We start from the raw sequence: 27,533 nt of genomic DNA, 5'->3' as shown, positions 1-27,533 counted from the left end.
TTTTTTTTTGAGTGGATGCTGCTCGCCGCCAGCCGCAACTTGCCGGCTGCACCCAGACCCCCGAGTCCGCCTCCCCGGCCGCTCCGGAAGAAGGGCGGCAGCCCGGCGGGCCGCCCCCGGCTCCCCCCGCAGCCCCCCCGGGCGGCGGCGCCGCCGCCCCAGCCCCGCTCCCCGGCGGGCCCGCGGCCGCCGCCGGCCCCAAGGCTCCCCGCGCGCCCGGCCTCTGACCCGCGCGGGCTGCCCCTGATTAGCCCGCTCCCGCCGGAGAGGGGGGCGCGACGCGGCCGGTCAGCCAATCAGGAGCCGGGGCTGCCCCGCTCTGCCCGCCCCGTCGGCGAGGCGGGCGCTGGCGGTGGGGGCTGCCGGGGGCGGCGGGCACCGGGCGCGGGCAGAGCTGCGGGCACCAGCCACGACGCCACCGCCGCCACCATCGCCACCACCGCCACCGGGCGGATCCGCGCTTCTGCCGGAGCTTCTTTCGTCGCTTTACTTTCGCGGCCCCGGAGCAGGGACATTATGCCGAAGAGAAAGGTGAGGCGCCCCGGGCGTGTGGCCCCGGTGTGCCGCCCCACGCAGGGCTCGGGGGGAGCCGAGTGGCGGCCGGTGGGCGAAACGCGCGTCAGGGGCCGGGGACGCCTGCTGCTCGCCCGCCGCGGTTCCGTTCGGGAACCAGCGGATTGCTCCCGAGCCCGGGTATTTTGCTGCCTGTTGCAAAGCCCCCCTCCGCCCTCCCTCCCCTCCCTGCCGCCGCCGCCGCCCCCTGTTTACTTTCCCAGCGCCGCGCGGGGCGGCATCGCCCCCGTCCCCGAGGGGGGTGGTGGTGTGTGAAGTCGCTATCACAACTCCGGCCCCCCCCCCCCCCTCCTCCTCCTCCTCCTCCTCCTCTTCCCTCGGCTGCCGCCGGGGAGAAGCGCTGCAGCAGCCGCGGCTTCGCCCCGGCCCCCGGCGGGAGGAGTTTCCTGCTGGCGAACTCCGGCGCCGCCGCCGCGGGGAGGGGGCAGACCCCAGCCGGGGCGGCCGGATCCCGCCGCCACCTCCCGCCGCGCCCGGGTGGTGGCTCCGAGGTAAAAGGAGGAGGAGGAGGAAGGTGTGGAGCGGGGGGGGAAGGCAAGCCATGTTTAAAACAAACTACACCCTTCTCCTCGCCTCCCGCGGCAGACCCGTATGTACCAACTCCGGCGCCCGGCAGGGCCCCGAGGGCGGGTGGCGGCCGGCGGGGATGGGGATGGCGGGGGGGGGGAGGCGCCTCCTGAGGGAGCGCCCGCGGCCCCCGCTGGGACGGTAGAGCCGTGGCGGAGCGGGGGGACGCGGCCGCTGTCCCCCTTTTTTGTTTGCTCTCCGACGCACCTCGGGGCGGGCAGCCTCCGCGGGGCGGGGGGAGCCGGCTGTGAGACCGCGTTCCCGGTGAGAAAGAAACTTGGGCGGCCCTTCAGCGGCCGGGCTGGGTGTGGTGGGGGTTTCCCCCCCCCCCCCCTTCCCTTCTCTTCCTTGCTTGAACCGGGAGCCTGCCCCCCTGGCCGCTGTGCCGGCAGGAGGCAGGCCGAGCGCCACACACGTTACACCAAAAAAGAATAGCTGCGGTTCTTCAATTTTAACTAGGTCAACCAAGGTAAAGCAGTTCGTGGTTTGGGGGATTTCACAGAATCACAGAATGGTAGGGGTTGGAAGGGACCTCTGGAGACCATCTTGCCCAACCCCCCTGCTTGAGCAGGCACACCTAGAGCAGGGGGCACAGGAACACGTCCAGGCGGGTTTTGAATGTCTCCAGGGAAGAAGGCTCCACAGCCTCCCTGGGCAGCCTGTGCCCCTGCTCTGTCACCCTCACAGGAAAGAAGTTCTTCCTCATGTTTAGGTGGAACTTCCTGTGTTCCAACTTGTGCCCATTGCCATTTGTCCTGTCGCTGGGCACCACTGAAAAGAGCCTAGTCCCATCGTCCTGACACCCACCCTTTAGATATTTATAAGGATTGACAGGGGTTGGCAATTTTGGATTGTAATATTGACATTTCAGATTTCCCAAAATGTCACCAGTGATCTCCTAATACACCATATCTGGGCTGGGGCTGGAATCTGTTTTAATAGAGGTACGGGTAGACAATGACTGCCAGGTAGCTCGGTGTTCACTTCTTGCCCTTTCCATACTCCATGTGGGAGGTATCAAAATGTCAATTCATCAAGTATGCTACCAAACTATTTAATTCATCACTAAGAACCTGATTCCAGTTCTGAAAATGGATAGGACTGTGGGGTGGATTGCCTTCATTGGGATAACTGGGCTTGAAGTTAGTGAACACGGGGCAGTTTTTCCTCCTGCTCCTCTGTCATTGTGCCCTCGTGAAGGCCATGCATGCTTCTGGTCTTTCGGTGCTGTCACTTGTCATCAGGAAAAAGTTGAAAATTAGCCTGTGCCCATAGGACTCTTCACAACTTTGGAAGCTTTGCAAACTTCCTACCCAGTTTCCTTTCCTCTCTGTGTTCTTACCTACCGATAGTGTTTCAGGCTGTCCTTCCTAAGAGGGGCTAGAGTTAAAGTCATTCATGTAAGTTTTCGTGGTCTGTCGTGAAATGTTTATTAAGAGGAACTGTCTTTGAGTAGTATGTCCACAAGAACATGTCTTCTTTCTAGAAGATTGTAAAAAAGTAGTAAAAACGTTGCATAGGGGATCAGAGCAATGGAGATGAATTTTAACGGCGCAGTAAATTTGTATGGGTAAACGTTTGTGTTTTAAAATTATATATGAAATATGGGGTTTGGGAAGCACTGGTTCCAGGAAAAGTGTGTGATTAGTGGCCTTGCTTTTTGAGAAAAGTGGAATTGCCATAAGCATTCTACAATAGTCAAATTTTATTCTAGAATAACATCCATAGAGTGAGAAGGTAGTGATGCAGCAGTAGCTGAATAATTACACCAGTCAGCTTCCGCATGGAGACAAAACCATCACGTGCAGCTAACAGTCAATTCTTCTATTAAAATTTCTAACTTACAAAAAGACTGCTAACGCTGAAAGTTTTGTAAGGAAATAGACATCGCAAGTCAAAATGAGACATTTTCACAGTTATGGCAGTAAGTAAATAATATTGAAGAAAGGGCATGAAGCCCCTTGTACCTGGTTTTGTGTATGCCTATGTTATCTAAACTGGCTGGTCCTTTTTGTTTGCTTTTCTTTTCATCTCTGATTTTTTTCATGTCTGTGAAAACTGAAGTCAAGTTGCTGAGTCCCTGGCCTTACGTCCATTTATGAATATTAGTAATAAAAAAATGTAGGCTGTTTCCTCTTCTCTAGAGGGCTGAGGCTTAAGGTGTTGTGGCATCTTTGGTTGAGGGTCAGGGGGAAAAGGAAAAACTTACTGTGTGTTGAGATGGCGTTAAATACTGTGCTAAAACAAAAAGAGGTTGAATTCTGGACTCCCTCTGTCAGATTTCTGCACCCTTTATCTGTTGTGATAACATGTTGTGGTGGAACGTGGCCTTTCACAAGAACAGCATGCCCTGGTGTGGGATCAACCAGAATGCTTGTTGTGGTATTGATAACAACGAGCGCCTTGAAATGGATTGGGGTGTTCTGCTTTGTTGCTTGTCTTGCTGGAATTAGCTCTGGGGTCATACTGAAAAACTCCTTGACCTTGAACAGCCCCAGTAAAAATGTCTCAATGTTAGCCATAAAAGGATGAAGAACCATTCTGCATCTGATGACAAGGAGAATCGTGGCATGGTCACATGTGCCCACGTGCATCAGCATAGATACGTACATCAGGTACGTATCAGGATACGTGATTGTCATCAAGGTGAATGGTACTTGCACCTTTATGTAGAATGTGCACAGTCTCTGAGGGATATTAGTAGGCAGGTCAAGTGGTGACTTGTCTGGTGTTGAATGGGGAGCCTGTCAGTTAGCTGGGGTTGCACTCCAGAATGACCCAACTTGTTCTGTAATCTGACTCTGTGCAATGCGACCTGCACCTCACATGTTGTTTTGAAAACACTTGCAGTTGAATTAGATGTGAGGACTAGATGCAGCTTTTTCTCAAGTCTTTTTTTCAAATTATATTCAAAGTTATATATTGAATAATTGAATATATGTTATATTAAAATATAACATCGTTGAATATTGCTGCTGTTTCAGAGCAAATAAAAAATGTGGTGGTCTAATTAGCCGCTTCAGTAGACTATTTGCTGCCTCCTTGTTGTCAGGAATGTTAGTTTCTGCAGTACAGTTGATGCTGTGAAAATGTAATAGAGAACATCTGTGGTGGGTTCCTGTTATGCAAGCGCAATTTCTTTAAAGTCAGAAAGGCTAGTTGGTTATATTTTCTACAGAAAAACAAACCCTCTGAATATTTCGCTTGGAATGCTGCTCCTTTAGTGGGTCGTAGAAGGTGCCATTTTCCAGGATTGTCATATCGTAGTGCATTTAGTCACATGATCACGTGATAGGGGTTTTTTTGTGGGCCCCTTACCTTACTAGTTGCTTTGCCAACCAGGTGTCTAATCAATGTATTTTCTAATCCTTGGGGTTAAATGCATGGTCTTACCTGTACTCACCTAAAGCTGTTAAATTCTACTTTTTTTTTTCTTTTTTTTTTGTCTGGACCTAAACTCAATTCTCTTTGTGAAATCCTTCTTTATGTTTGAGTTTGCATTTCTGAAGTGTCATGAATAATCAAGGATAAATGTTGTTCCTCATCCACTGGTAAGGAAATGAAGCACAGAAGTAAATGGTCAAGTCCTGACATCTTGGATTCTCAGGCTAAGATATCTGCCCTGATTTCCACTCCCCCCTTCTTGTTGTTACTTCTCCAAATCTATTTTCTTGCTTTGTGGTGTGAAACTGGGGAACTTGCAATAGTAACCGGTTCTATAAAATTTTGTTGGGAGCAACTTGTATGTGATCAAACACCAATTAACTAATGAAGCCAAGGGTCCTGCAGGTGACAGCTGTTTGCTGTGGCTCTGAATGATCCCACTGTCGCTGTTCGGTCTGTGGAATGAGGTGTTGATCTTGTGCAAAGAGTAGTAGGTGAATTTGTGTTCATAATGCAGCAGTATGAAGCTCACTCAGGTACTGTTCAGCTATACTTCATGTCACTTCCCATGTTTTGATACTTCAGCTGTGTGCCAGTCCGTATCAATTCAACATACCAGCATCAATGTAACTTAGTGTTTTTTTCTGCTATGGTTATCTTCATTTTGAAGCTACTCAGCAGGAAAGAAGCTGCTGTGGTGTTGTGGGAGCTCGCACCTTGCCAACAACTTATTTCATCCACTGGGGTGGGAAGCTCTTGATCTGTAGGAGAGGCACTCTTCAGTTTATCGTAGAACACTCTGTTAGCAGTGGGATGCAGAAATGGGGGAGGTTCTGAATTTTATTTTACACTCTGGACGCAATTACAGATGAGAAGGGAAAAGGGGATCAGTACCAGATCCGGATGTCTTGGCTGCTGCTGCCCTCTCCCCACTCCCGTTCTGTCCCACTTCTCTCTCCAGACTTTCGCTTGAACTCCCCCTGCGTTTCATGCTGACTGCTTCCTCCTTTCTCCCTGTGCTCCATGAGGACTAAGAGCAGAAGTCAGAGCTCTGAAAAGGTAGTTTCTCTTTCCACTTTTCCCATTGGATCAATCCTAGACCATGCAGTAACTACTGGAAAACAGGCTAGGTGACAGTAGATGACGACCTTCTTTGCATCTGTGTCACTGAGGTACCCCTGACTTTGGAAACTCCTTCCCAATGGGCCAGCAGAGTCCTCAGGTGGGATTCTACCTTCAGCATTCTTTGCAGGGACAGGTAAAACAATTGTTATGCAGAGGTGCACTTTAACATTCAACCAAGGCAAACAGAGTAGAGGTGCCAGAGCATCTTAAAATATTGCAGGAATCTTCTGATGCAAGGGAAAAGGATGTTTTGTCGCTCTTCAATTTTAGAAATTGTACCATTTGTACTAAATTTGTAACTATTGAGAATTTTAAACCTTGATGTATTTAAAGCAATTGAAAACTGCTTAGCTGGCCTACTCCCAAGTGTCTGTTGGCCAGACTGACTCAAAGGATCTACATCTATTGTAATCATAGAAAAACTAGGCAGAAAAGATCACAAATGTTATCTGCATGTGGCACACTTAGGTATAATACAGTGTAGCAGTGTTGAGTGGCACTGAAGAAAAAACATGCTTGAGCAATGCTGCTGTGCTCTGTTGCAATAAATTATGTTTACAGGGCTATTAAATACATGTGAGGAATATTTGTCCACGTTTTATATTAACAATACACTTTAAAATCGCTTAGAAAGGGCTAATTATATAATTTTAGCTATGACTTTTTTAGTTAGGGAGGGTAAAAGAGCTCATTGACCAAGGATTTATAGATCTATAATGTTTCTGATCATTGTATACAAGTCTGTAAAAACCTGACCTGTTTATCAGCAATTGATAACAATGTAGCTAAATTTTCTTCTTAGACCACACCGAAATACAGTTGGACTTAATGAACGGGCAACGTAAAAATTCTTAGATTTTTCACTGAATTGTCAGTTAAAAATATTTCTTAATGCTTCTTGGGCGCATTAAAGCGTGGTGTCTGATGAGGCGTAGCCAGTAGTACAGTCTTTGTAAGTCATTACCTTGGAGTTCAGAACTAACCAGGTGCAGGTAATCTTTTTATATCCAGTAGTTCAGCACACCAACAGGGGTAATATTGTTTTGTATTCTAGAGTATCAATATGTTAAGTTTAAAAAAACTAGAAGTCCTGTGTGTAAATGGAATGTGGCAGGTATATGCTGTTTAGTTTAAGGCTGCTTTTCTTCTGTCTTTCTTGAAAAACTTCACTTTGTCTGCGGTTTTATACCCAGTCAGTAGCTGTACATGGTATGTTCAAAGGTATATCCGTGTTGTTTAAGAGAAATTGTATGAAGTTGGGTTTTTCCTGACATGATTCTAATATTGTTTTTCATGCAGAGTGTAAATAAACTAGGTCCAGAGATTTCTCTTGGAAATTACCACTTTGTGGGATCATAATGGCCACCATCTATTTTCTGTTCTTTAACTGCACTAAGCTAGCACAGCGATTTATCCATGATGATCCAGTAGCCAAAAAGGTGTTTTAAGGTGCTGGACTTATATTTCAGGCCATTATATTTCATTCTCTTAATGTTCATTTATTTCACAGGTTTGATCATGCTTCTGAATTATTTTTTTTTTTTTATCCTGGATCATTTTACTGATCCAATTTAGAGATGTTGCTCAGTGGCACAATGAATGTGTGGTAACCTGTTAGAAGGGAGTAGGGCTGGGAATGAGCAACTGGGTGCATGCAGAAGTAAGATGCTCTTATACCAGTTTTATTGTCAGCAAAATTGGTAGTGTGAGACTTTACAGTTTGGGCTATAGTTCAACAGATACTTCAAGCTGGCGTGTACAGGCCAAAAGAAGCAATTCCAGATACTCATTCCTGTCCTTACTCTGATTTAACCTGTGGTTAATATGTGTTTGAGGTAGTTTTTGGCCAGACACATCCACTGATGTAGTTTCCCACACCTTGGCACAAAGAGTTAAGGTGGCTTAATGGCAGGAACGATTAGGTGGGGAAGAGCTGGACCTCTTCTTAGCAGCAGTTAATCAGATGGCAGCCTTAGACAGCCTTTTTTTGTTGTCCCTAGCTTAGAGCGCATAGAGGAGTATTCTTGAATTCATTAGAATAATCAGAACAACTCAGTGGTCAAATTGTGTTATTGCATCATTGGGAGTGGGGATGGGGGAAAGGCATTGGGCTTGGTTTTGTTTTGGTTGTGTCCCCCCACCCCCCACCTTGGTGTCCTTGGAAATAACCAATTTTCAATTAATTACTCCTGTAGCTTGGAGATACAGCTTCTGTCTTCCCGTAGTAAAGAGTGGGTGTACTTGGCAACAGTGAAAACTGCAAATATAAAATGCAGTGTTCCCTAGGAATGTTGGGATGTCTGCAGAAAAAAAAATGCCTATGTTCCCATGAGCATCGGCTTTATTGGGACTGTTGGGGGTATGTTTGCTCTTCCCACCTAGCTTTCTCTGTTGTCCTAATGCTACCCGAGTTTGTAGTTGCAAAGAGTGCTTCCATAGTTGGAAATTAATTGTCTAATGACATTTTTGCCTTTGCAGTATTTTGTTCCTCTCAAGCAGAGTTGAGGAGAGGTGTCAGTGCTCTATTTGTAGTAGGAAAACATCCTTTATCTTTACTGTTTCCTTTCTTCCTTATCCCACCTGCACCCTCTTGGAGATATTTTATTTTCTCCTTCTCTTGAAACTCTGTTTAGGTTGTCTATGAAGCTCTCCATTCTGGCTGTTGTAGTAGAGCAGTATTCTAGTTAACCCGGGCTGGCACTATGACAGGGATGTAAGAGGTCGGTGTTATCTAAGGCATTGTACCAGTTGTGCCTTTGTTACTTGCCTCTTACTCAAGGACCTGCTATCATCAGCTTGAAGGTTAGATGTTCTGTGGCACCAGTTAGCTGAAACAACAACACAGGCTCTTTTCTAGATTATTGTGGTTTTATCACAGTTGTGTCTTCTGGGAGGGGAGGTATTATAGACCTCTTTTCAGGCATTCAGAGTATTTGTCAGAGGTGGCTATTTTCAGGAACCAGTTGTTACTGAAAGTAGTTGACTAAATTTAATCTCTGTCTTTAAGTAGATAATTTTTTTCTTTTTTTTTCAGAAGTACTTCATGCTGATTTTGCTTTGCAGATCTGACCAGTTCTATTTAGATACAGATTTCGGAACCTAATCTTCAAGGTTTTAAAAAAGTCTGGTTCTGTACCTAAACTTGTGTGAGTTGTTCAGCTTCATCTCACTAGCAGAACTGGCATCAGCTTTGAAAGGTCAGTGTCGTGGTTTAGCCCCATTTAGCAACTAAGCCCCACCCAGCTGCTTGCTCACTCCCCCTACCCCAGTGGGACAGGGGAGAGAATTGGAGGAGCAAAAGCAAGAAAACTCCTGGGTTGAGATAAGAACAGTTTAATAATAGTAATGATGGTGATGATGAAAAAGAAAATAGTGAGAGGTGAAACCCAGGAAAGAAACAAGTGATGGCAACCGCTCACCACCTGCTGACTGACGGCACCAGTCCCCGAGCCGCGATCGCTGCTCTCCCTGGCCAACTCCCCCCAGTTAATATACTGGGCATGACATCATGTGGTATGGAATATGCCTTTGGCCAGTTTGGATCAGCCGTCTTGGCTGTGCCCCCTCCCCTCCCGGCTTCTTGTGCACCTGGCAGAGCATGCGAAGCTGGAAAAGTCCTTGGATAAGTGTAAGCACTACTTAACTCACTGATGTTTTAGTTGTTGCTATCAACATTATTTTCATTCTAAGTCCAAAACACAGCACTATACCAGCTACAGTGAAGAAAATTAACTCTATCCCAGCCAAAACCATGACAAGAAATAATATTATTAGGGATTGGATTTCATCCATCATGTTCTTTGAATCTGCCTTTTTATTTTATGGTGGCAGTAAAATGGTTAAGCACATACCGAGACAAGCATTTACTTACTACCTAGCTGAAATCTCATGCTTGGTGTTCAGGGGACCTGAATGATTTCAGATGCACTGTGCTCACTGCTCCCATGTCTGATCTGTATTTTTCAAAATGCAGCTGATTACTTCACTGTCTGAAAAAGGAACTGTCTGTCTAATTTTAAATTACAATGCTGTTTTTTTAAATCTGAGCCTCTAGAAACTGCTGTTACTTCTTCACTCTGCTGTGGGTAGAAGATGTCGTATTCAAAAAACTGACTACAGGGAAGACAAACTTGGAAGGAAAAATGAAAGCCAAACCAGTTGTGAGACTTTTGAAATGTCCCATCAAATTTAAATGAGTTTTAAATTATATTGGTCAATCATTGACCTCTTTTCAGTGGGAATAGCAAAACCTTAATCTACAATGAAAGAATTTCCTTTTTGGAAAAGCATTTATTGTGGCTGGTTTTGGATATCTAGAAATACCCCAGGCCTAACTTGGTTTCTGTCTTGCCTGGAAGAGCATAAAGCTCGCAGAAGTTATCTGTTAAGAATTAAAGAATTTAATAAAATGCATTTTCTGAACCTACTGGTTTTGTTTGTAACCAGGCTGTTTCTATTCTTATTTTCTCATATATTCTTTGAAAATGCAGTGCATGTTAACCAGTCACTCTGTTTGGCTTGAATCTCTAAGCAAGAACGGAGACTTCGATTAGGAAATGTTTTCCCTGATTTTTTTTCCTTCTAATCGCATATTAACACTAGGGGATATTAATGGTGGTCTTTGAATACAAACTTTTAAGTACTGTGTGTCTTTTCAGAATTTTATGATCTTGACATTCTCTTCCGGAGAATTAGAAAATTAAATAGTCTGCTCTTAGTATCTATAAAGATGGAGGAATTTAAGATCTGAATATGACACACTGTATAATATTTCACTGTAATCCTTCTTAAAAGATTAAGAGTATATACTTAAAGAATATTTAAGCAGGGTGGGGTTTTTTGTTTGTTTTGGGGTTTTGGTCAGTTTTTTTAGTGAAAAATGTGTGTGTATATATATGCAGTATATATGAAAAAAAACCTTGGATTTTTTTGGAAGAGATTAAGACAGATATAATTTTGGATAAGTATTTTAAAAATCCAGTCACTAACCAGATTTATTCTGGACTTTATTTGTGGGTCTGCCAGAATTACTCATTTTTTAAATTAGTGACATGCTTCCCCCCTACCCTTCCAGGATCAGGCTCTTGGTAGAAAAAAAACGAAGTGGAGGGATGTAGTAGGAAGAATACCTGATTTTGTAACACATTTACTAGGGAGAATGAATTTTACTTGCAAAGTTCATTCACATTGGCTTGGCAGTGAGTACTGTTCTATCCTCTGAAAACAGAACGAAGAACTAGATAGAAACAAAGGTTAATGATAAGATGCTGGAGGAGCTAAATGAGGAAACAAGGGTTAGAAGGGTGTTGGCAGGAGTTGGTTGATGTTAAATTAGTCAACACGTAGTCTTTGTTAATCTGAAACAAGAAATAAACAGGATTTTAATTATGTTTATGAACTGGCACAAAATTTGGGAGCTGCTCTGAAGACAGATAATTAGAAGATGTAGCAGGTATGGGGAAACAATTCATTGAATTAAATTTAGTCTAATGCAGAGTTCTATGCAGGGAAGTGAGAGGAGGGAACATTTTAGGGAAATATTGCAGTAAACCCTGAAAAAGGCTTAGGACTTGATATGTCGTCTTGCACTGTGGTTTTGTTGCAAGCTTTTATCATATTTTGGTCAGTGAAAAAAGTTGTTGGAGGAATGACCAAAGCATTACATCATGGAAATTGCAGCTAGAACAGCGAGCCAGGAAAGTATCTGCAGGCAAATCCCATTGCAGGCAGCGTATTGAGATGTGGCCGAACAAAACAGCTTGCAAAGAAGGGAGGAAACGCTATTGCAAATGCTCAAGTGCTAGGATGGTTAAGGCTTTTCTGCCTTTCTAACTTCTTGTATGTGGTAGTGAGAATGAAATTTGCATCTGCTTTTTTTTTTTTTATTATTTTACGGGGGTGTGAAAGGACTAATTTCTGTCCCATCAGAGCCAAGGTGTTGAGTTTCGGCTAGTAACAAGATCCTTCAGGGAACGAACTATCTGTTTCCTTTTATAAGCAACCTTCTGTACTGATTGTTACTCCTCAAATACTTGTACTCTCATTCTTTGTGCTTTTTGATGTACTCCTTTATAATAGCACAATCTATTCACTGAAGTACAAACAAAATATTTATCAAGAAGCTGGTCACTGCAAGTTCAAACATGTACCTCTGGATCTCTCAGACAGACATCAATAACTTCACTACTTTGTGTTACTGTGTTCTTGTCACATCCTGCTTATATGGCAGGGTTTTGATTAGGAAAATTGAAGCTTTTTGTTTCTTTCGTGGTGCATCTCTACCAGGTAACCCAGCTTATGAACAATAAAAAAGGAAAATTGCCTGTATGTTCTCTTAAATGTTTCCTTAAAACAGTTATCTAGTTTTCTGTTTTCAGTTTAACAGTTCTGTAATGGTGTTGGCATTGCAGATATGGCAGTATTGGCCTGGTGTGTGGAAATGCTGGTTCTTATGTGTATTTCACAGCTGGTGAAATGCAAGAACTGTGTATACAAACAAGCTCAATTTGAATATTCCTTTGTGTTTTAGTGCTCTCTACCATCTATTAATATTCCTTTGCTTTTTCCAGTCCTCTCAAAATAATTTTCTAGGTTCCCCTTAAAAAGAGGGGGGACAAAAGCAAATAAAAAAGAAGCAGATTGCTGATAGACACAGGGAACCTTCCATGCAGCCTTCCAGGTTAATGTTGTGGTATAAAAATTACACAGCTCTGACAGATCTTGCAAACCCTAGCTACAGCTTAATTTAGAATCTTATTGCCAATGTGTAGTGCTAACTGAGGTATGACACACCGTGTGGTCATCTGAACCTAAAACTTGCTATTAGTTTAAATGTCAGAAGCATATTTAGCGTTAGTCAGTTAGCTTCCTTCCATGTACCTCTGTGTTTGGGGGTGGGGGGGGGGAAGTTACTGTTATCTGTGTCCTTATTTGCTTTTTTTATCTGCCTTGTCTCTTGTAGGCATCCATACAGTATCAAGCACAGCAGGCCTATAGGGACTACTTCATGAGTATAATACAGGCATATGATGGAGTACAGCTGAAGAATTACTGAGGCTGGAGTACTGTCCTTGTCAAGTGATTCAGTGCTCGCACTGGTCTTTGATTTTGCCGCACAAAACTTGCAGCGGACAGTCCCGCTGCTGACTAGTTTACGATGTGAGGCACAGTATCTAGGGTGCGTTTTAATGTGACTGGGGTGTAATGTGAAATACGGGTGAGACATAGCATTATGTCATGTGGAAAAACGTGCCAAGGGGATGGGTTACTTAGTGTGTTTGGTTGCTCTGAAACCAGAGTTCCTTCAGTAGTTTGTCACCAGGACAAAAGATGGGGGGAAGGGTTCCTGTGGAAGAGTTAGGGACAAGGACTTTAAGGTTTTGTTGGTATCTACATAAAAGTTCTGTGACTTCCAGTTACTAGTGCAAACCGTCACTGGATGTGGCATGCCAAGTTCTTTGGGAACTATGCTTGGCTCAAATCCATTCGTGTACAAATCTCTCTGGTCCCTCAGGAGAGGAGGAAGTACTGCAAAAACTAGCATGAAGGCCCGCATTAGCTGGGACTCACTGGAATGTCTAAGCAGGACTGGACAGAGGGGAAAATAAGTTTCTGTTCCCCTTCTAACAAATATACTGTAGCCGTATTGGACATGGTTTTTTTTTCTTTTTCTTTTTTTGGTGCGTCTGTCAGCTTAAAGAGCCCCAAGGCTGCTTGCGACTGCCCTGTGCTACTTCATTCTTGTCTGTTGTACTGGCTCAATTGTTTGTGCAGTAAAATGATTCTGCTGGAGCAGGGAAGACTATATATTTATAATTTGTCTATATATTTATATTATTTATAAATCTGTTTAAGCAGCATGCTATTTTTCAGCTGGATCAATTACCTTATTCATGACATGGCCTCCCACGCAGCTCTGCCAGCATACTGGGGAGCCAAGGCGCTGGGAGGGTGAGCGCAGCCTCCAAACGCCTGGACTTGTAGTGCTGAGTGTGGAGAGGAGGGAGCAGATCTGAAATGGAAATGAGAGCGTGTCAGAACCCCTTGCTGTTTATTCACACCTCTGAGATTATTACTGTGCATGTCCCTCCACGGAGAAAGTTATGTGGCCTTCAGAATTGCTGTTGGATTTTCTAACTTGAGAGGGAATGCTGGGGTAATTAGCTAACTTAATTGAAGTATGTTGTGTAATATATCATAGTAGTGTACGGTGGTTGTGGTTGCATTAAGAGTATTTTAATATAATCTCCCCCCCCCCCCCCCCCCCGTGGTTAGCTTCATGAGCAGTTTTTAAAACCTGTTGTCAAGCAATAATACTGGCATCTAAAATCAAGCTGCCCAGCCTATCAGAAATGTAGGAGACTTGTCTTTCATTATGCTAAAGAGAATGGGGTAAATTACTGTGTGTTAGCTCTGCAGTATTGCAGGGTGAGAGTTTGCTCCTGGGCAATTATTGCAGGGCTGTTGGTGTGTGGCAGTGCCACCTTGTGATGGTTTAGCCCTGTTTCAAAGCTTTGTGGTTCCTGAAAGTGCAGCAGGGTTAAAGGAGCCTGTTTGTGGAGTGTCGGTCAGCTTAATTTAGTTTATGGTGAGCTTTTTAGCCTGGCTTCTGAAGGAAATGAACCATGCCATCTTTCTGTCCCTATCCCTGTAAATACTGAGCCTCTTGACCACTATAAGGAAAAGACTATAAAATCTGAAAGAGCTACCATATAAATAAGTGCCCAGGACAGGAATGATGCTATTCGAGTTCCCTCCCAGGGAAAGGGTGTGGAGCAAGTTTGTTAGACTTGAGAAAATTAATGTAGGAGGAACAGGTTACAAATTCATGAACTACAGAAAAGCTATACCCAGAGCTTGTACTGTATCATGAGCTGAAGAGGGAAGTCGTAGGAAACAAGACTTTGTTAACTGACAGTGGTCATGAAACTGGTTGGTTTTGTTTTTCCGATGGCTTTTGATCCTCCCAGCATCGCACCATCAAGCTGTAGCAACTCTTTAGTAACCAAACTGAAAGGCTTTTAGGAATGCAGACCTGAAACGAGCCTGCAGGCGGCTGGTGAGGCTGCAGTAGCGCAGGGAGCAGCAGCCAGGCTCCATTTTGGATGCCTGACTCTGTTGCTATTCCGAGTTGCTCTACGCTGCGCAGTGCTGCTTAACTTCGTGCTGTTTTCTAGCTACTTAGATGATCAGTCCTCGGCTTTTTTTTAAACCAGCTGCTTTTGTGGCATGCTTCCTTTCTGTCAGGAGAGCGCAGAGTAACAAAGCCACGTTTTATTCTCTGGTGGGGGGTGTCTTTCTGTAAGTATGTTAGAGCCCAATGCCAGGAGAAGGCAGTGGGCAACTGCTGCAAACTAGTCAGTCTTTTTCTCTGCTCCAAACCATAACTGTATAACTTCGAGACGTTCTGTGTCAAAATCTGGGGGGAGGCTTGGGTTAGGATTGAAATGGAAAGGCAAAGGCAAAGATAACTAGCCTGCTCCTTTACTGATTGAAAAAACAAAACAGCAACCAAATTGCCTTCCCTGGTGCCTGTTAAATGCCTTTTTGAAACGTGCCATTCTTGTAGTTCTCTTCTAACTGCTGCTGCTCCTCACTGTTTTTCCATGAATTTCTTGCTCCTAGGTGGAAAGCCAGTCATTTGCAAAATGTTAAGTAATATTTCTTGAGTTGTAAACAAAAGACAGAAGCTTGCTTTATTGTTGTTATTATTACTTTATTTTATTGTTGTTTTTATTTTCCCCCTCTTGTGGCTTAAGTAACGTTTCTTTAGTACCTCTGGAAGACCAGTATTAGAATGGTCAGGTTGATGTTTTGTTCTTGTGAAGAAACATGTTTGTCCCTAGTTTTCCTGTCAATGTCTTGGTGTTTTACTGATTTTTGCTGTTCTGATGGAGGAGATGAGATGAGGGAAAGATACTGTTAAAGCTTCCAGCTGAGTGAGCCTGAGGCATGAAAGGAGTAAATGAGGTAACGAAATCACTCATTTCAGTAATGCTGTACTTTTTTGGTTCATCTTACCGCATCTCATTGCTGGTTAAGTTCATGTTTGGGGAGAAGCGTGTTAAATTTCTCTGGGATTTCAAAAGCCCTAGTAGAGCAAAGCTCAGATTTCCAGTTCATACTGTTGTTCTACCAACTGCTGATTAGATGGAGCTCCCACTGGATCTTGCGGATGCCTTGGTTAATTGGCTAGAGGGACCACTGAGGGATGCTGTGTGATGTGATATGTGTGCACCTGGTGATGATCAGTCCTTGTGTTCTTCCTTGGAAAACTGAGAATGGCTTTGGTACAATGCTGCTTGTAAATACTCGTGTAAATTTGCCAGGCTTCTTTTAAGTTGCTGCAATGTCTTGAAAGAAGAATCTTCATTGTAATCTTTGTTATGCCTTTGCCTAGATGCTTTTAAGTCTGTAATAGAATAGAATCATGGAATAGTTTGGGTTGGAAGAGACCCGTAAAGGCCATCTAGTCCAATCCCTCTGCAATAAGCAGGGACATCTTTAACTAGATCAGGTTGCTCAGAGCCCCGTCCAACCTGACCGTGAATGTTTCCAGGGATGGGGCATCTACCACCTCTCGGGGCAACCTGTGCCAGAGTTTCACCACCCTCATAGTAAAAAATTTCTTCCTTAAATCTAGTCTAAATCTACCCTCTTTAAAACCATTACCCCTTGTTCTGTCATAACAAGCCTACTAAAAAGTCTGTCCCCATCTTTCTTATACGCCCCCTTTAAGTACTGAAAGGCCACAATAAGGTCTCCCCGCAGCCTTCTCTTCTCCACACTGAACAACCCCAACTCTCTCAGCCTGTCCTCGTAGGCGAGGTATTCCAGCCCTCTGATCATTTTTGTAGCCCTCGTCTGGACCTGCTCCAACAGGTCCACGTATTTCCTGTGCTGAGGGCTCCAGAGCTGGATGCAGCACTGCAGGTGGGGTCTCACCAGAGCGCAGTAGAGGGGCAGAATCACCTCCCTCGACCTGCTGGCCACGCTTCAATGCAGACCAGGATACAGTTGGCCTTTTGGGGTGTGAGTGCACATTGTCGCCTCACATCCAGCTTTTCCTCCACGAATAATAAAAATACTGACTTAATATTTTCTTTCAGTCTCCAGAGGGTGCTGAAGGCAAGGATGCAGCGAAAGTAACTAAACAAGAGGCAAGTATATTTATTTTATTTTTTCTTTTTTTTCTTGGCATGTAATTATTTAACTGGAGGTCAGCAGCCTTATATATCAGAAGAGTGTGCATTGCTCTGGCACTTCTAGTGAGGTGTTTTCAGTGGGAATAGTTACAGTAAAGCACATTTGTAGTTTTTATGGTGTAATTTGGTTTTGGTGTACTAAAGATTCATACAACTTAGTAATACACAAAATAAATTTCACAAACACTTAAGGCTTTGATAGACAAGCTCTGGTGGATCTTGTGGTCACAGTGTAGGATGTTACTGCCTGGAACTGTTGCTGCCTAGCAGGTTGGCGGATGAGGATTAATGCACAGACCTCAGCCAGTCTACTTCACAACTATTCTTAGCTTAAGTGACTGATGGAAGGGTGTCTTGAATTAAGATACCAGGCTCTCAGCTGGGCAGCTGACACATTTGTGTGTTTTCTTTGTCTGAGTTAGTTTTAAGGGCACAGTAAGTTCTGTCAGAGAAGGCAAGGAGACAGCTGGTGATATCTTGACCCCTACAGTAAAGTGTGCTAATTTGTTTGCCACAGCCCTTACTGTGAATTTAAAAAACAGGTAGAGATTACGAGGATTCATTTGTGGAAGACAAAGTTAAACCAGGACCTGGAAAAGAGTGGCTGATTATTCAAAGTAATTAACAATTAATTGCTGATCTTGTAAATCTTTGAGCATGTTTGAATAGGAAAAATGCTCTAATGAATTTTTACACTTTCTGAATTGAGAAGTCAGTTGTTGCTCAGTCCAATAGAAAAAGTGGAAATGTCAAAATATTTCAAACAATAGTAAAGTTTACAATAAGCTCCTAAAAAAAACAGAGTAAAAAAGAGGTCTGAGAGGAATAGGTTTTGATACCTCAGTAACTTCCTATGGAATTTCCTAGAAGACAAATTATTTTCTTTTTCATACTTTACGAAAAGGCTGGCTAAATCATAGTAAAAATAGAATCTCCTTTGCTCTGAATCAATGTTTTTCTCTGTCCCAGTTTAAATATTATTTCTTCAAGAGCCAGAAAAGTAAAAGTTCCTTCCCCTAACAATCTGAGACCTGATTGCTAAAATAAAGAAGAAAGACCAAGAAGCTTAGAGAAATACACAGGCTCTGGAGAGAGCCTGCTGACCCTGAAATATGAGAGCCCTTAGAGTAGTCTTCAGTCAAGGTGAGATAATAGTGGTTGTTGATGCTACAGAAAAAACCCTGAAGAAATTAAGATACTCACAGGAGATACATGTGTAGCTCGTAGTGTGTGAGTGAGTAAAATAGTTGTAGGATTAGATTAGAAACTGTGGGAGCTCTTGGAATAGGTAGAACTTATGTAGGAAGGGTGGCTTCAGTCTGAATCAAAACAGCCCTATGTGGATGGCACTGAGGAGACCTTCTGATCTATTTTAGACTAAACATCTGCGGGGAGGGTGGCAAGTTCTTGAGAGTACATAGGGCAAAGTCAGAGCTCCCTGTCAGGCGGAGAGCAGAGGCTAGCACAGAAGTCATAAAAGTTTGCATCTGATAAGGTAACGAGCCATCTTGAGAAATAAAGCCCTGTTTAATTCATGCAGATGAAAACAGGCGGTCAAGCCAAAATGCAAAAGCTGCAAATCTAAATCTGGGCAACTTGGACTACCTGGCTTTAAATGAGGACATTGACATAATGGGCAACTCAGAAACTTGTTGGGACACTGTGACACCAAGGCACAAATTATCCAGGGTAGAGAGCCAAGTTGCATTAGTTGTAAAGTAGCTTTCTCTTACATGTCTTTTATATTTTTGTAGGTTAATTTTATCGATAAGTACAGTGGAATCCTTTATGGATTGCCAAGCCATGTGTAAATAGGGAGTATATAGTGTGGAAATTATGCCAGGTATCATCCGACCACAATAATAAAAGTGGCCATGGGATGTTAAGGGAGATCAGAGAAGCTCTGAGGACAGAAATAGTGTTGATGGAGATTTATGTTACCCTTCAGAGATTTGGTAAAAGGCATGGGATGGCATTACAAAGGCAAAAAAGTTAAAACTATAAATGCTTGCTTCCTGGAGGAACAAATCAAAGGACCATCCAGGAATGTAAGTGCAAATAAACTCCGCTGTGGTTAGATTTGATGTCAGGAAAAGGAGCTTTATTAAAAATGAGAGCCTATTAAAAGGAGCAGCTAAAAAGTTTAATGGTTTCAGGTGGCAAAGAGGCTTTGTGGTATGCCATTCTAGAGGGTTGCAGAAAGGCGTGTTATTTTCCAAAAGCACAGCACAACCCCCTGCCCCCCTCCAACAAAAAAAAAAACCCCAAACCAAAAACCCAACCATACAAAAAAAAGGTCAAACCAAAAAACAACCCCCCAAAAAACACCAAGAAAACCAAACCAGAATGGTTTAATAGCAAAATAAGGCAAATGTATTCGTTTTGAAAGTTTTGAAATTTTGAAAGTTGTTTCAAAAGTTTTTTTAATTGATGGGAAATAATAAGGAAAGGAGCAAACCCTCCAGCGTGGCAAATGTGAAGCTAAAAAACAGTAATGAAACTTCTGCTGCGGAGAATTCTTAGGGAGGTTCTCACAGTGGAGCCTTTTCTCATGGGTGTAGGGCTGGAGGACATTCTTTAAATAAGTGTGAGTGAGAACTAGACAGTATTCACCAGCAATTGCCAAGCTGTTAAGTGCAGTATGTAATTTACTGCTTGCATTGGTCTCAGTACAAGAGTAACTGAAGGTGATGAAATGCTCTCAGGACTTCAGATAAGGGATTCTGGAAAATAAAGCCTGTGAGTCTAACTTGCAAAAGTAGTTAAAAAAAAAAAGTGTATGTGGATAAATGTATAATAGGAGAGTCCACATGCGTGTGATAGCAGGCCATTTGATACAGTTTACTTGCATGTAAAAACTGCTTTTGATAAGGCTCCCCAAGCAGGTTCTTAAAGAAACTAAGCTAGCATGGATTAAAGGGAGGATCTTCTTAAGAATTGGTAACGGATAAAGATATGAGCAGAGAGTAGGGAAGAAGTAGTTAATTTTTGTGATGGAGGAGAATTACCAGGGGAGTGTTGGAAGGATTTGTGTTTGAGCTTGTACTGCTGAATGTATTCATTAATGATCTAGGAGAAGAGGTACTGGAGAAATGACAAAGCTTGCTGAAATTTACAAAAAAATTATCAGGGTAGTCAGAAGTCAGAGAGACAGAGAAGGTTGTTATGTCACTGATAACTGGGTAATAAAATATCTATAGAAATTCAATATGGAGAAATGCAAATTAATACATGGGGCCGAGGGGAGAAGATACAGTGAGGGTCACCCAATCAGCTGTTAGGGGAGAGATTGTGAAATCGCAGTGAATAGTTACTAGAAAATGTCAGTTGTTCTAAACAAAAGGAAACTAAAATATAGGAAAAAATACTAGAGGACAGAGTGTGAAACGTCAGTGTATCACAAGGTTAATTTGTTGTGCTCCTGGATGTGGGACTAGTAAATGAAGTTCTCCTGACTCTGCCTTAAAAAGGCCATGATAGAACGAAAAGGATACCAAGTATTGTGGGACAAACGGAGAATGGAGAGCAGGTTTAAAAGAAACCAAACCACAACCCAGATTTTCTAGGATTCTTGACTTTTTATGTAAACAGTGTTGTGGTGTGATAAAATCATCAGTAACACAGAGAAAGGCAGTTTGGGAGTTATTACTCATGTAACCCGAAAACAAGAGGAATCTAGTGAAAGTAAGAGGCGAGAAGTTTAAAGGAAAGACAACAGAGGGGCAAGGTTTTGCTTTTTCTTTTCCACACAGTGCATAATCCTATTATGGAACTCATTGCCACGGGATGTTATGGAAACTGAAAGTGTAAATGGGTTCATTAGGTTATTAGACAAATTTTATGGAGAAAATGACCCTCGGGGACTATTAAACACCTGATGTGGATATAATATCCAGGTTGGAAAGTTTGCAGCTGTAGATTGCCAGAAGCTGGCATGGTAGGAAAGTGCAAAGTGTTGTTCTGTGTCTGCTCCATTTCATAGACTCTTTCCGTAGGTGTTTGCTAGTGGGCTGGTGTCAAATAGACTGTTGGGCAAGCTGCTAGTTCCTGGCTTAGTACAGCTGTTTGGAGGGGGACAAGGGTTCCAAAAGCACATAAAAACGTGGCCTTTGCTGACTTGGCTGCAGTTCCTTCCTTATAATCAGATAGCACAAAATACATAGAAACTCTGAATGAGAATTAAAATTACTTACCCGTTAGGCATTTTTAAAGAACTGAGGGTTTATGTTGGCTTTCTTATGGCAATACAAGCCTTCTATGAAACCAATCATGGAACAGGAACAGTTGGGGAATATGGGAGAGAATTATAATTTTATCTAAAACAACATATTATCCTTTAAAAAGTAGATGCTAACATAATATTCCAGTGCCCAGATGCTGAGGGATAGAAATCATCCGTTAAGAAAACATATTTTTAAAAGAAGATGTCTTCAGCTAGGAGTTCTTTGATTACCTGACCGAGTGAAACACTTTATTTAACCTGTTACAAAATAATGCTTGGCTGCTTCGCTATCAGCTGATATTCTAAATTGCCAAGAAAAGAGGGGTTTACTTTTTTTTTGTTAATGATGCATAAATATTTGATAGCTGAAAATATCTTTAGGTGTTTTTTGACAAGGCTTCTATTTTGCTGGATGCAGATCTCAACTATTCACTACTGCTTTCCATTAAGAATACTTAAATGGCTCCAATGAATACAAATTACTGCATTCTTCAGATGTTAACAACAGCTTTTTCCTGTTGCAAGATGTGTGGAGCCATGTTTTTTCAGCTCAACTTAAATGTTTAGTATGTAATTAAGAAGATATTTTTAGTCAGTTTTATGACATAGACCGAATTTCAACTCTGTTTGATAACGATGCTGTGTAACTGGATCATGGGTTCGTCTTGTTTTGATGAATACAAAAATATTGTGAACTAATGAGCTTACAACTTTTGCTAAGACATAACTCATCTTCAGTAATAAATTTATGACGAAGAACAGAGTGAAATAAAATTCAATAAGGAAGGTGTATTGAAGCAATAAAAAAAGGTGGAGGAAAGCAGAATATCTGAGTTTCTTCTTTCCTTTTGAGAGCTGTGTTTAAATAGAAGAAACAATTTCTCCCTCTCATCCTGCAGCTGCCTTCGTGCACCTGGACTTCGGGACTGAGTGTGGGGGGAACTGAGGAAGTAGAAGGACTTAATTTCATGTTTTCAAATTTTAGCACTCTGATATCCGCTAGAGAAGGGTGTTAACTTTATTCTGCTGTTAATCAGATGGTATTTTTACAAGTAGTGTCTGCTAGATTATAAAAACACTGCTCTAAGTATTCATGAGAAAGGTTCAGCATCCTGTGCAAGTGTCAAGCTTGCTGTATTTGTGAACCTTCCATAGAGCAGCAAGTGATTTGGAAGTACTTGTAAAATGGGGGAGAGGGGAAGGGGAAAGTATTTAACCATTTGGAGATTTAGACATTATAATTCCTGAGCAATTTTTATTATTAATTTTCACATCACTTTGGCCTTTTAAAATTATGATTGTCAGAGATGAGGAAGATGTGAATTGTGTTCTGCAATAGAGACTTATTGTGGTAGGGGCATATTTTATCCTGTCACCATGAAATGAGTGATATTACGTTGCTCTGGATACTGTTTGCTCTAAGCCTATAAAAATGTTTTCCCCTTTTTTCTTTTCTGTAGCCCACGAGACGATCAGCAAGATTGTCAGCTGTAAGTATGTATAATGCCTCTTGGTATATACTTTTCTAGGCACATATGGTTTCTCAGACCAAACAGGTTTGCTATATTTTGTTTGATTCAATTTTTATTCTTGCTGAGGGATATTTAAGAACTCTAGAGCTAAAGTTATCTGTGTTTTCTTGATTTCAGGTTTCAGGTTGTTCTGACAAAAGATGTATTTCCCCACCTCAGTGCAACACTGTCTGTTACGTGCAGTATTGACTTCGTACCATTTTGCAGGCTGATGTTAGTTGCGGAAATGCAGCTGCTACTTTGGGAAGGAGAAAGAGCTGTCCTTCAAGGACTTCATTTGATGCCACGACTAGTATTTGGTTTTAACTTCTCTTCCCTGTTAGAACGTATCTGACTTTTTTAATAGTTTCTACTAATCTCCACGTTTTACTCTTAGAATGACCCTCAAATTGCTTTGAGATGAGTGAGCTGGTGAAAATGGGTGTGTACAGTGATGAGGTGCATTTGTGCATTAAGGTTTTTCGGTCCTTTTTCTAGAAGTGTACTAATGAGCAGGAAGTAAGGGAAGGTGTGGGGTGGAGGTGGCTGGCTGGCTTCTGGTAATGCATCTAACACGCTGTGCAACTGAAAATGTTTTCTAGAAACCTGCTCCACCAAAACCTGAACCCAAACCAAGGAAAACCACGAAGGTAAATACTCTTCTTTTTAGTTAGTTGCCATCACTGTAGCCAATAATAAGCAAGTATACTACTCCTTTGCCTTGCAAACAGTTTGATTCATAGTGTTTTTGTGAGGCGTTGGCTCTCCTGTTCTCCCTGCAGCTCCCCCCGCCCTGGGGGAAAAAAAAAACCAACAAATTAGATCATTCTTTTCTTTCTGTTCCACCCCTTCCTGGCCTCATTACTGGCCTAAACAAAATGTCTTGCCTGTTTGATATGCAGACCATGTTAGTTTGTAGCAAATTCCTAGTTTAAGAAGAATCTTTACCTTTCCTACACCTTTCCTGAAATATACAGGCTTGGTTCAGTAAGCTCTGGCCAAGACCTAGCAATTTCTACAATAGGATTTGAGATTACTCTCTGCCATCCTGTTTCCTTGTCTAGAGGGGCAGTACTTCATTTCATAGTGAGAAACTCTTATCTGTTCTTGAAGCCTTGCCATTGCTGAGAATGCACAATTATAATTAAAGGTGAAATTAAATATATTTAAATTGAATGGTTTGGGTTTTCTAGGCCAGTTACAGTCAAATTAAAATCTTATTAGTGTCTGAAATACCTTTTCAGGATTTTTGCATATAAATCATGTACTTCAGAAACTGTAGATATATTTGTGCCCAAGGGGAAATGTTAAATAAGAGCAATTGCTTTATTGGGAAAAAAACCATGCTAGAAACTGAGTCTAGCACTCGTCCCACTTACATTTTTCAAGTCCTTTTATTGGTATCTCAGTTGGGCAAGTATCGGTATACAAAGTCTGTGTGTGAGAGTAAAACTCTGTGACTTTGAACACTATGATTTATCAAATGAAATTAGCAATAAAGTCTTGCTGAGTGTCTTAAAGACACTATTCTCTCTTCTTAAAGACGCTGCTTCTCTCTTAAAGAAAGAGTATTAATAAAGAAGGGAATATGGTAGCTTCTGTAGCTTCATGTACATGTTGTGAAATGAGCTCGGTGTTACGGAGTCAGTCAAAGCTGTGTGAGAGACGTTGGAAGCTCACTTCAAATTAATTTCATGAATCCTTTACAACATTCTTCTAAGTAACTTTTTAATACAGTAGTCTGCTTTTTTCCAAACTCTGACTGGATCACGTTTTAAGGATTATATTAATCTTGGTCTCCTAAACAGAAAACATCAAGTGTGTACTCTGAGCCTGCTAGTAAGCAACCAAAGGTGGTGCAGACTTGAGATAATTTTTGGTGTTAAAATCTTGCAAGTTATGGATTTACTAAGTCAAATCCTCAGCTTGTTCTTTTGTAGGTGAAGAGTTAGGACTATACTCACAGCACCAATAAGCTTCTCAGTGTGTAACGTTGAAGCTGAAGGGTGAAAGGAGTAATTCAGGCTGGCCTGGAACTAGGATTACTGGTACTCCCTGCTTACCACCCTGCTCCTGTATAGGGATCGTTGGGGAAGGGCAGTGAAGGGAGACTGACCTTAATATCCCCGTTCACAGCTACTGTTGCCATTTTACATGGAGAATCTGGAGCAAATGATCACATGGAAGATCTCCATGGTGTTTATCAGAACCTCTTTAAATACTAATGTAAAATATTCAGTGAAATGCCATTTAAATTTTTATCCCATTGCACTTAAAAAATCCTTAACCTATGTCTCTGCTAGCCTTAGATCACAACTATAAATACGTATAGAGTTAAAAAAAAAAGGTTTCAACATATGAATTGTTTGTTTAAGAGCAAATCTCCAAATGAAACTGTAGCTGTTATAATAGTTCCTTTTGATAAATTCTCTGCTTTGTGTTGCTGCAGATGGAATTTTATCAGTGTTTGCCTCCCTAGTGTGTTGGTTGGTTCTTTCATTGACATGGAATGAACATCACAGATGTTATCAAACTAACAAAAGGACAGCCAACAAAAATGCTTAATTTTTAAAATCTAATTTAATATTTCATGTTAATAGAAAATGTAGTGCTGTACACAAGCAGCGTGTTGTTTGTGCTTGGCTAAATAAGCTTTCATTATACTGTAATTGGATTTGTTCGTACAGATATCTTGTATGTACCTCTGTATGTACAGCTCAGCTCTACCAAAATAGTTTGAGGGGGTTTTGTATCCTTGTAAATTAGCAGAAACAATAAAGAAGCAGGCATCAGCATTTTCTAGAAGTTTTGAGAGTCTCTGTATAACTTTTGTGGATATAAAGTTTTCCTGGTAGTCTTTAGCTGGTTTTCGGTTTCAGTCCAGCACACGCAGCTTGCCAAGACTGGCTTTTTAGATCATATGAGGGGGTTTTGATACAGATGTAGGGTGCTGGCTACTCATACAATGTCTGTGCCCATGTTTTTAATCTCCTGCCAGAAGGAACCTGGAACAAAGGCCAACAAAGGTGCTAAAGGGAAGAAGGATGAAAAGCAAGAAGCTGCAAAGGAAGGTACTACACCATCTGAAAATGGTGAAAATAAAGCTGAAGAGGTACTTTCCACACATACCTCCTGCTGATTGAATCAGTGTTTTTTAATTATTCAGCCTTTCAGACATTGATAGCATGTTCATAATGTTTCTTTTTATTGCCCATAATGTTATTGCAGATTCGCATCTCTCGCTCAACTGTTAGTGTTTCAACATCCAGAGGTGCCCCACCCAGCACACTGTCAGTAAAAGGGCAGATTGAAACAGTGAAAGTTAAGGGTACGGTAGAGCATTCAGCATGTGTGCAGTGAATAGGAACAGGTAGTAGTGTGGTGCTTTTCAGTATGAACAATGGAAGCTGACAGGTAAGGCTTGTATTGCTTTTGAAAAGCTGGGACCAATAATTTAAGACAAGTGTGTGAATGTACCTGTTTCGTTTGTGTAAATGTAATACGGACACAGGTTTGGAACTGAGCTGGTGCAAATAAGAAATGGAAGGAGTGAGGGTAGTTTGGGTATGTAGGTACGTAACAACAATTTACTATAGTAATTAATTTCTTTCTTTCTTCTCCACAGGCTCAGAAAACTGAATCAGTAGGGGACAAGAATGAATGAAATATCATGAAAATTTTGGGTTGATTTTATGTACCTCTTGGACAACTTTTAAAAGATATTTTTATCAAGTATTTTGTAAATGCTAATTTTTTTAGGACTATGATAGTTGACATATTAAACTGTATATGAACATTTCCCTTCTCATAACAGTGCTTTTAGAAATTCCCATTGTTGCCAAGTAATATAAATATCAACTTAATATTGCAAGGTATGTGTAAAATTGGATCAGCATTCCATACACTTGCTTTAAGAAATTAAGTCTTGTGCATATGGTGATGTTTTTACTGTGTGTATTTGAATTTTTCATGCAGTTTTTCTAGAGCAATAATCAGTGGTGCTTTTGTACTTAGGGTTTATGTGATTTTAATGAAACATGGATAGATGTGGCCACCTGCTGACTATTTTGGGTTCTTTTAATGGATTAAAATAAAAGGTCTCCTTGCCTGCAAAGCTACAGCCTCCTAATGTTTTCTCTAAATCTGAGGAATGCCTTACTCATGTTTTCAGCTGTTACAAGGAAGACTAAACGAATCTGCAACAGTCGGTTTGCATGCAGTCTGTTTGCTTTTTGGCTGACGTCTGATTAAAAAATACCCGTGCAGGAGTAGCAGGCTGGGATTTTCAGTGGCCCACAACTTAAGGGACTTATAGATGTATTCTTCATACATACATCTTTCAGATACACTGTTACAGGGTGAGTAGAGTTGCCACACTTTATCAGGATATTGGGTCTGTAATGAGCTATCGATGCAGAATGAATTGCTTGATTGGTAGAGACATACAGTAACTTAAAAGTGGCTTTGTTTCTCCCCCACTCTCCTTCCATTAATTTGCATCGTACTCTGTGGAAACCTTTCTTTCTATCTGCGGCCTCAAATTTAATATAAATAGTAATTGCTGTTCTGCTTCAGCTGAGGACAGTTGTTAATACATTGAAATCGCTGTTAAACAGCGCTATATATTTGGTACCTGGTAGAAATGGAACAATGAAAGCTATTTTTGAGGTGATTGTGGTGATATGGTGGATTAGCTAATGATTTTTTTTTTTTTTAGTGTCCATGTTTCAACTCTGCAGCTCATTCTAAGCTCCTTTTATAATTTTTCTCCTTCTCTTTTCTCTAGGGGCCCTGGTATTTCTATTGTTACTTCTGGGATGGGAGGGGTGAGAGAAAAGATGTTCCCTGTTCTTCAGTAGCATTGATTTGTATTGCTCAAGTGGTGGCCATTATGTCTGAGGATACCCTTTGCTTGTTCAAGTCAATAAATAAATGACTGTTGCCTGA

The 27,533-nt window shown here is 41.9% G+C and overlaps 1 protein-coding gene across 6 annotated transcripts; it reads left to right on the top strand.

The window, feature by feature from the left end:
- Positions 1 to 27,533, top strand: HMGN3 (high mobility group nucleosomal binding domain 3). Of its 6 annotated transcripts, none has more exons than XM_075087141.1 (6): positions 1 to 531; positions 16,758 to 16,808; positions 22,536 to 22,565; positions 23,189 to 23,236; positions 25,588 to 25,657; positions 26,212 to 27,533. In XM_075087141.1, exons 1-6 carry the CDS (start codon positions 16 to 18, stop codon positions 26,223 to 26,225), a joined length of 729 nt encoding a protein of 242 aa, XP_074943242.1. In that variant the 5' UTR covers positions 1 to 15; the 3' UTR covers positions 26,226 to 27,533. The 6 variants fall into 6 exon arrangements, with proteins under 6 accessions (XP_074943242.1, XP_074943240.1, XP_074943241.1 ...); XM_075087139.1 differs by having other exon boundaries at positions 25,588 to 25,698; XM_075087140.1 differs by having other exon boundaries at positions 25,585 to 25,657.

This window comes from Phalacrocorax aristotelis, chromosome 3 (assembly GCF_949628215.1).
Source record: "Phalacrocorax aristotelis chromosome 3, bGulAri2.1, whole genome shotgun sequence".
In the NCBI taxonomy this organism is placed as follows: domain Eukaryota; kingdom Metazoa; phylum Chordata; class Aves; order Suliformes; family Phalacrocoracidae; genus Phalacrocorax; species Phalacrocorax aristotelis.
This window is presented reverse-complemented; position numbering and strand designations above follow the sequence as displayed.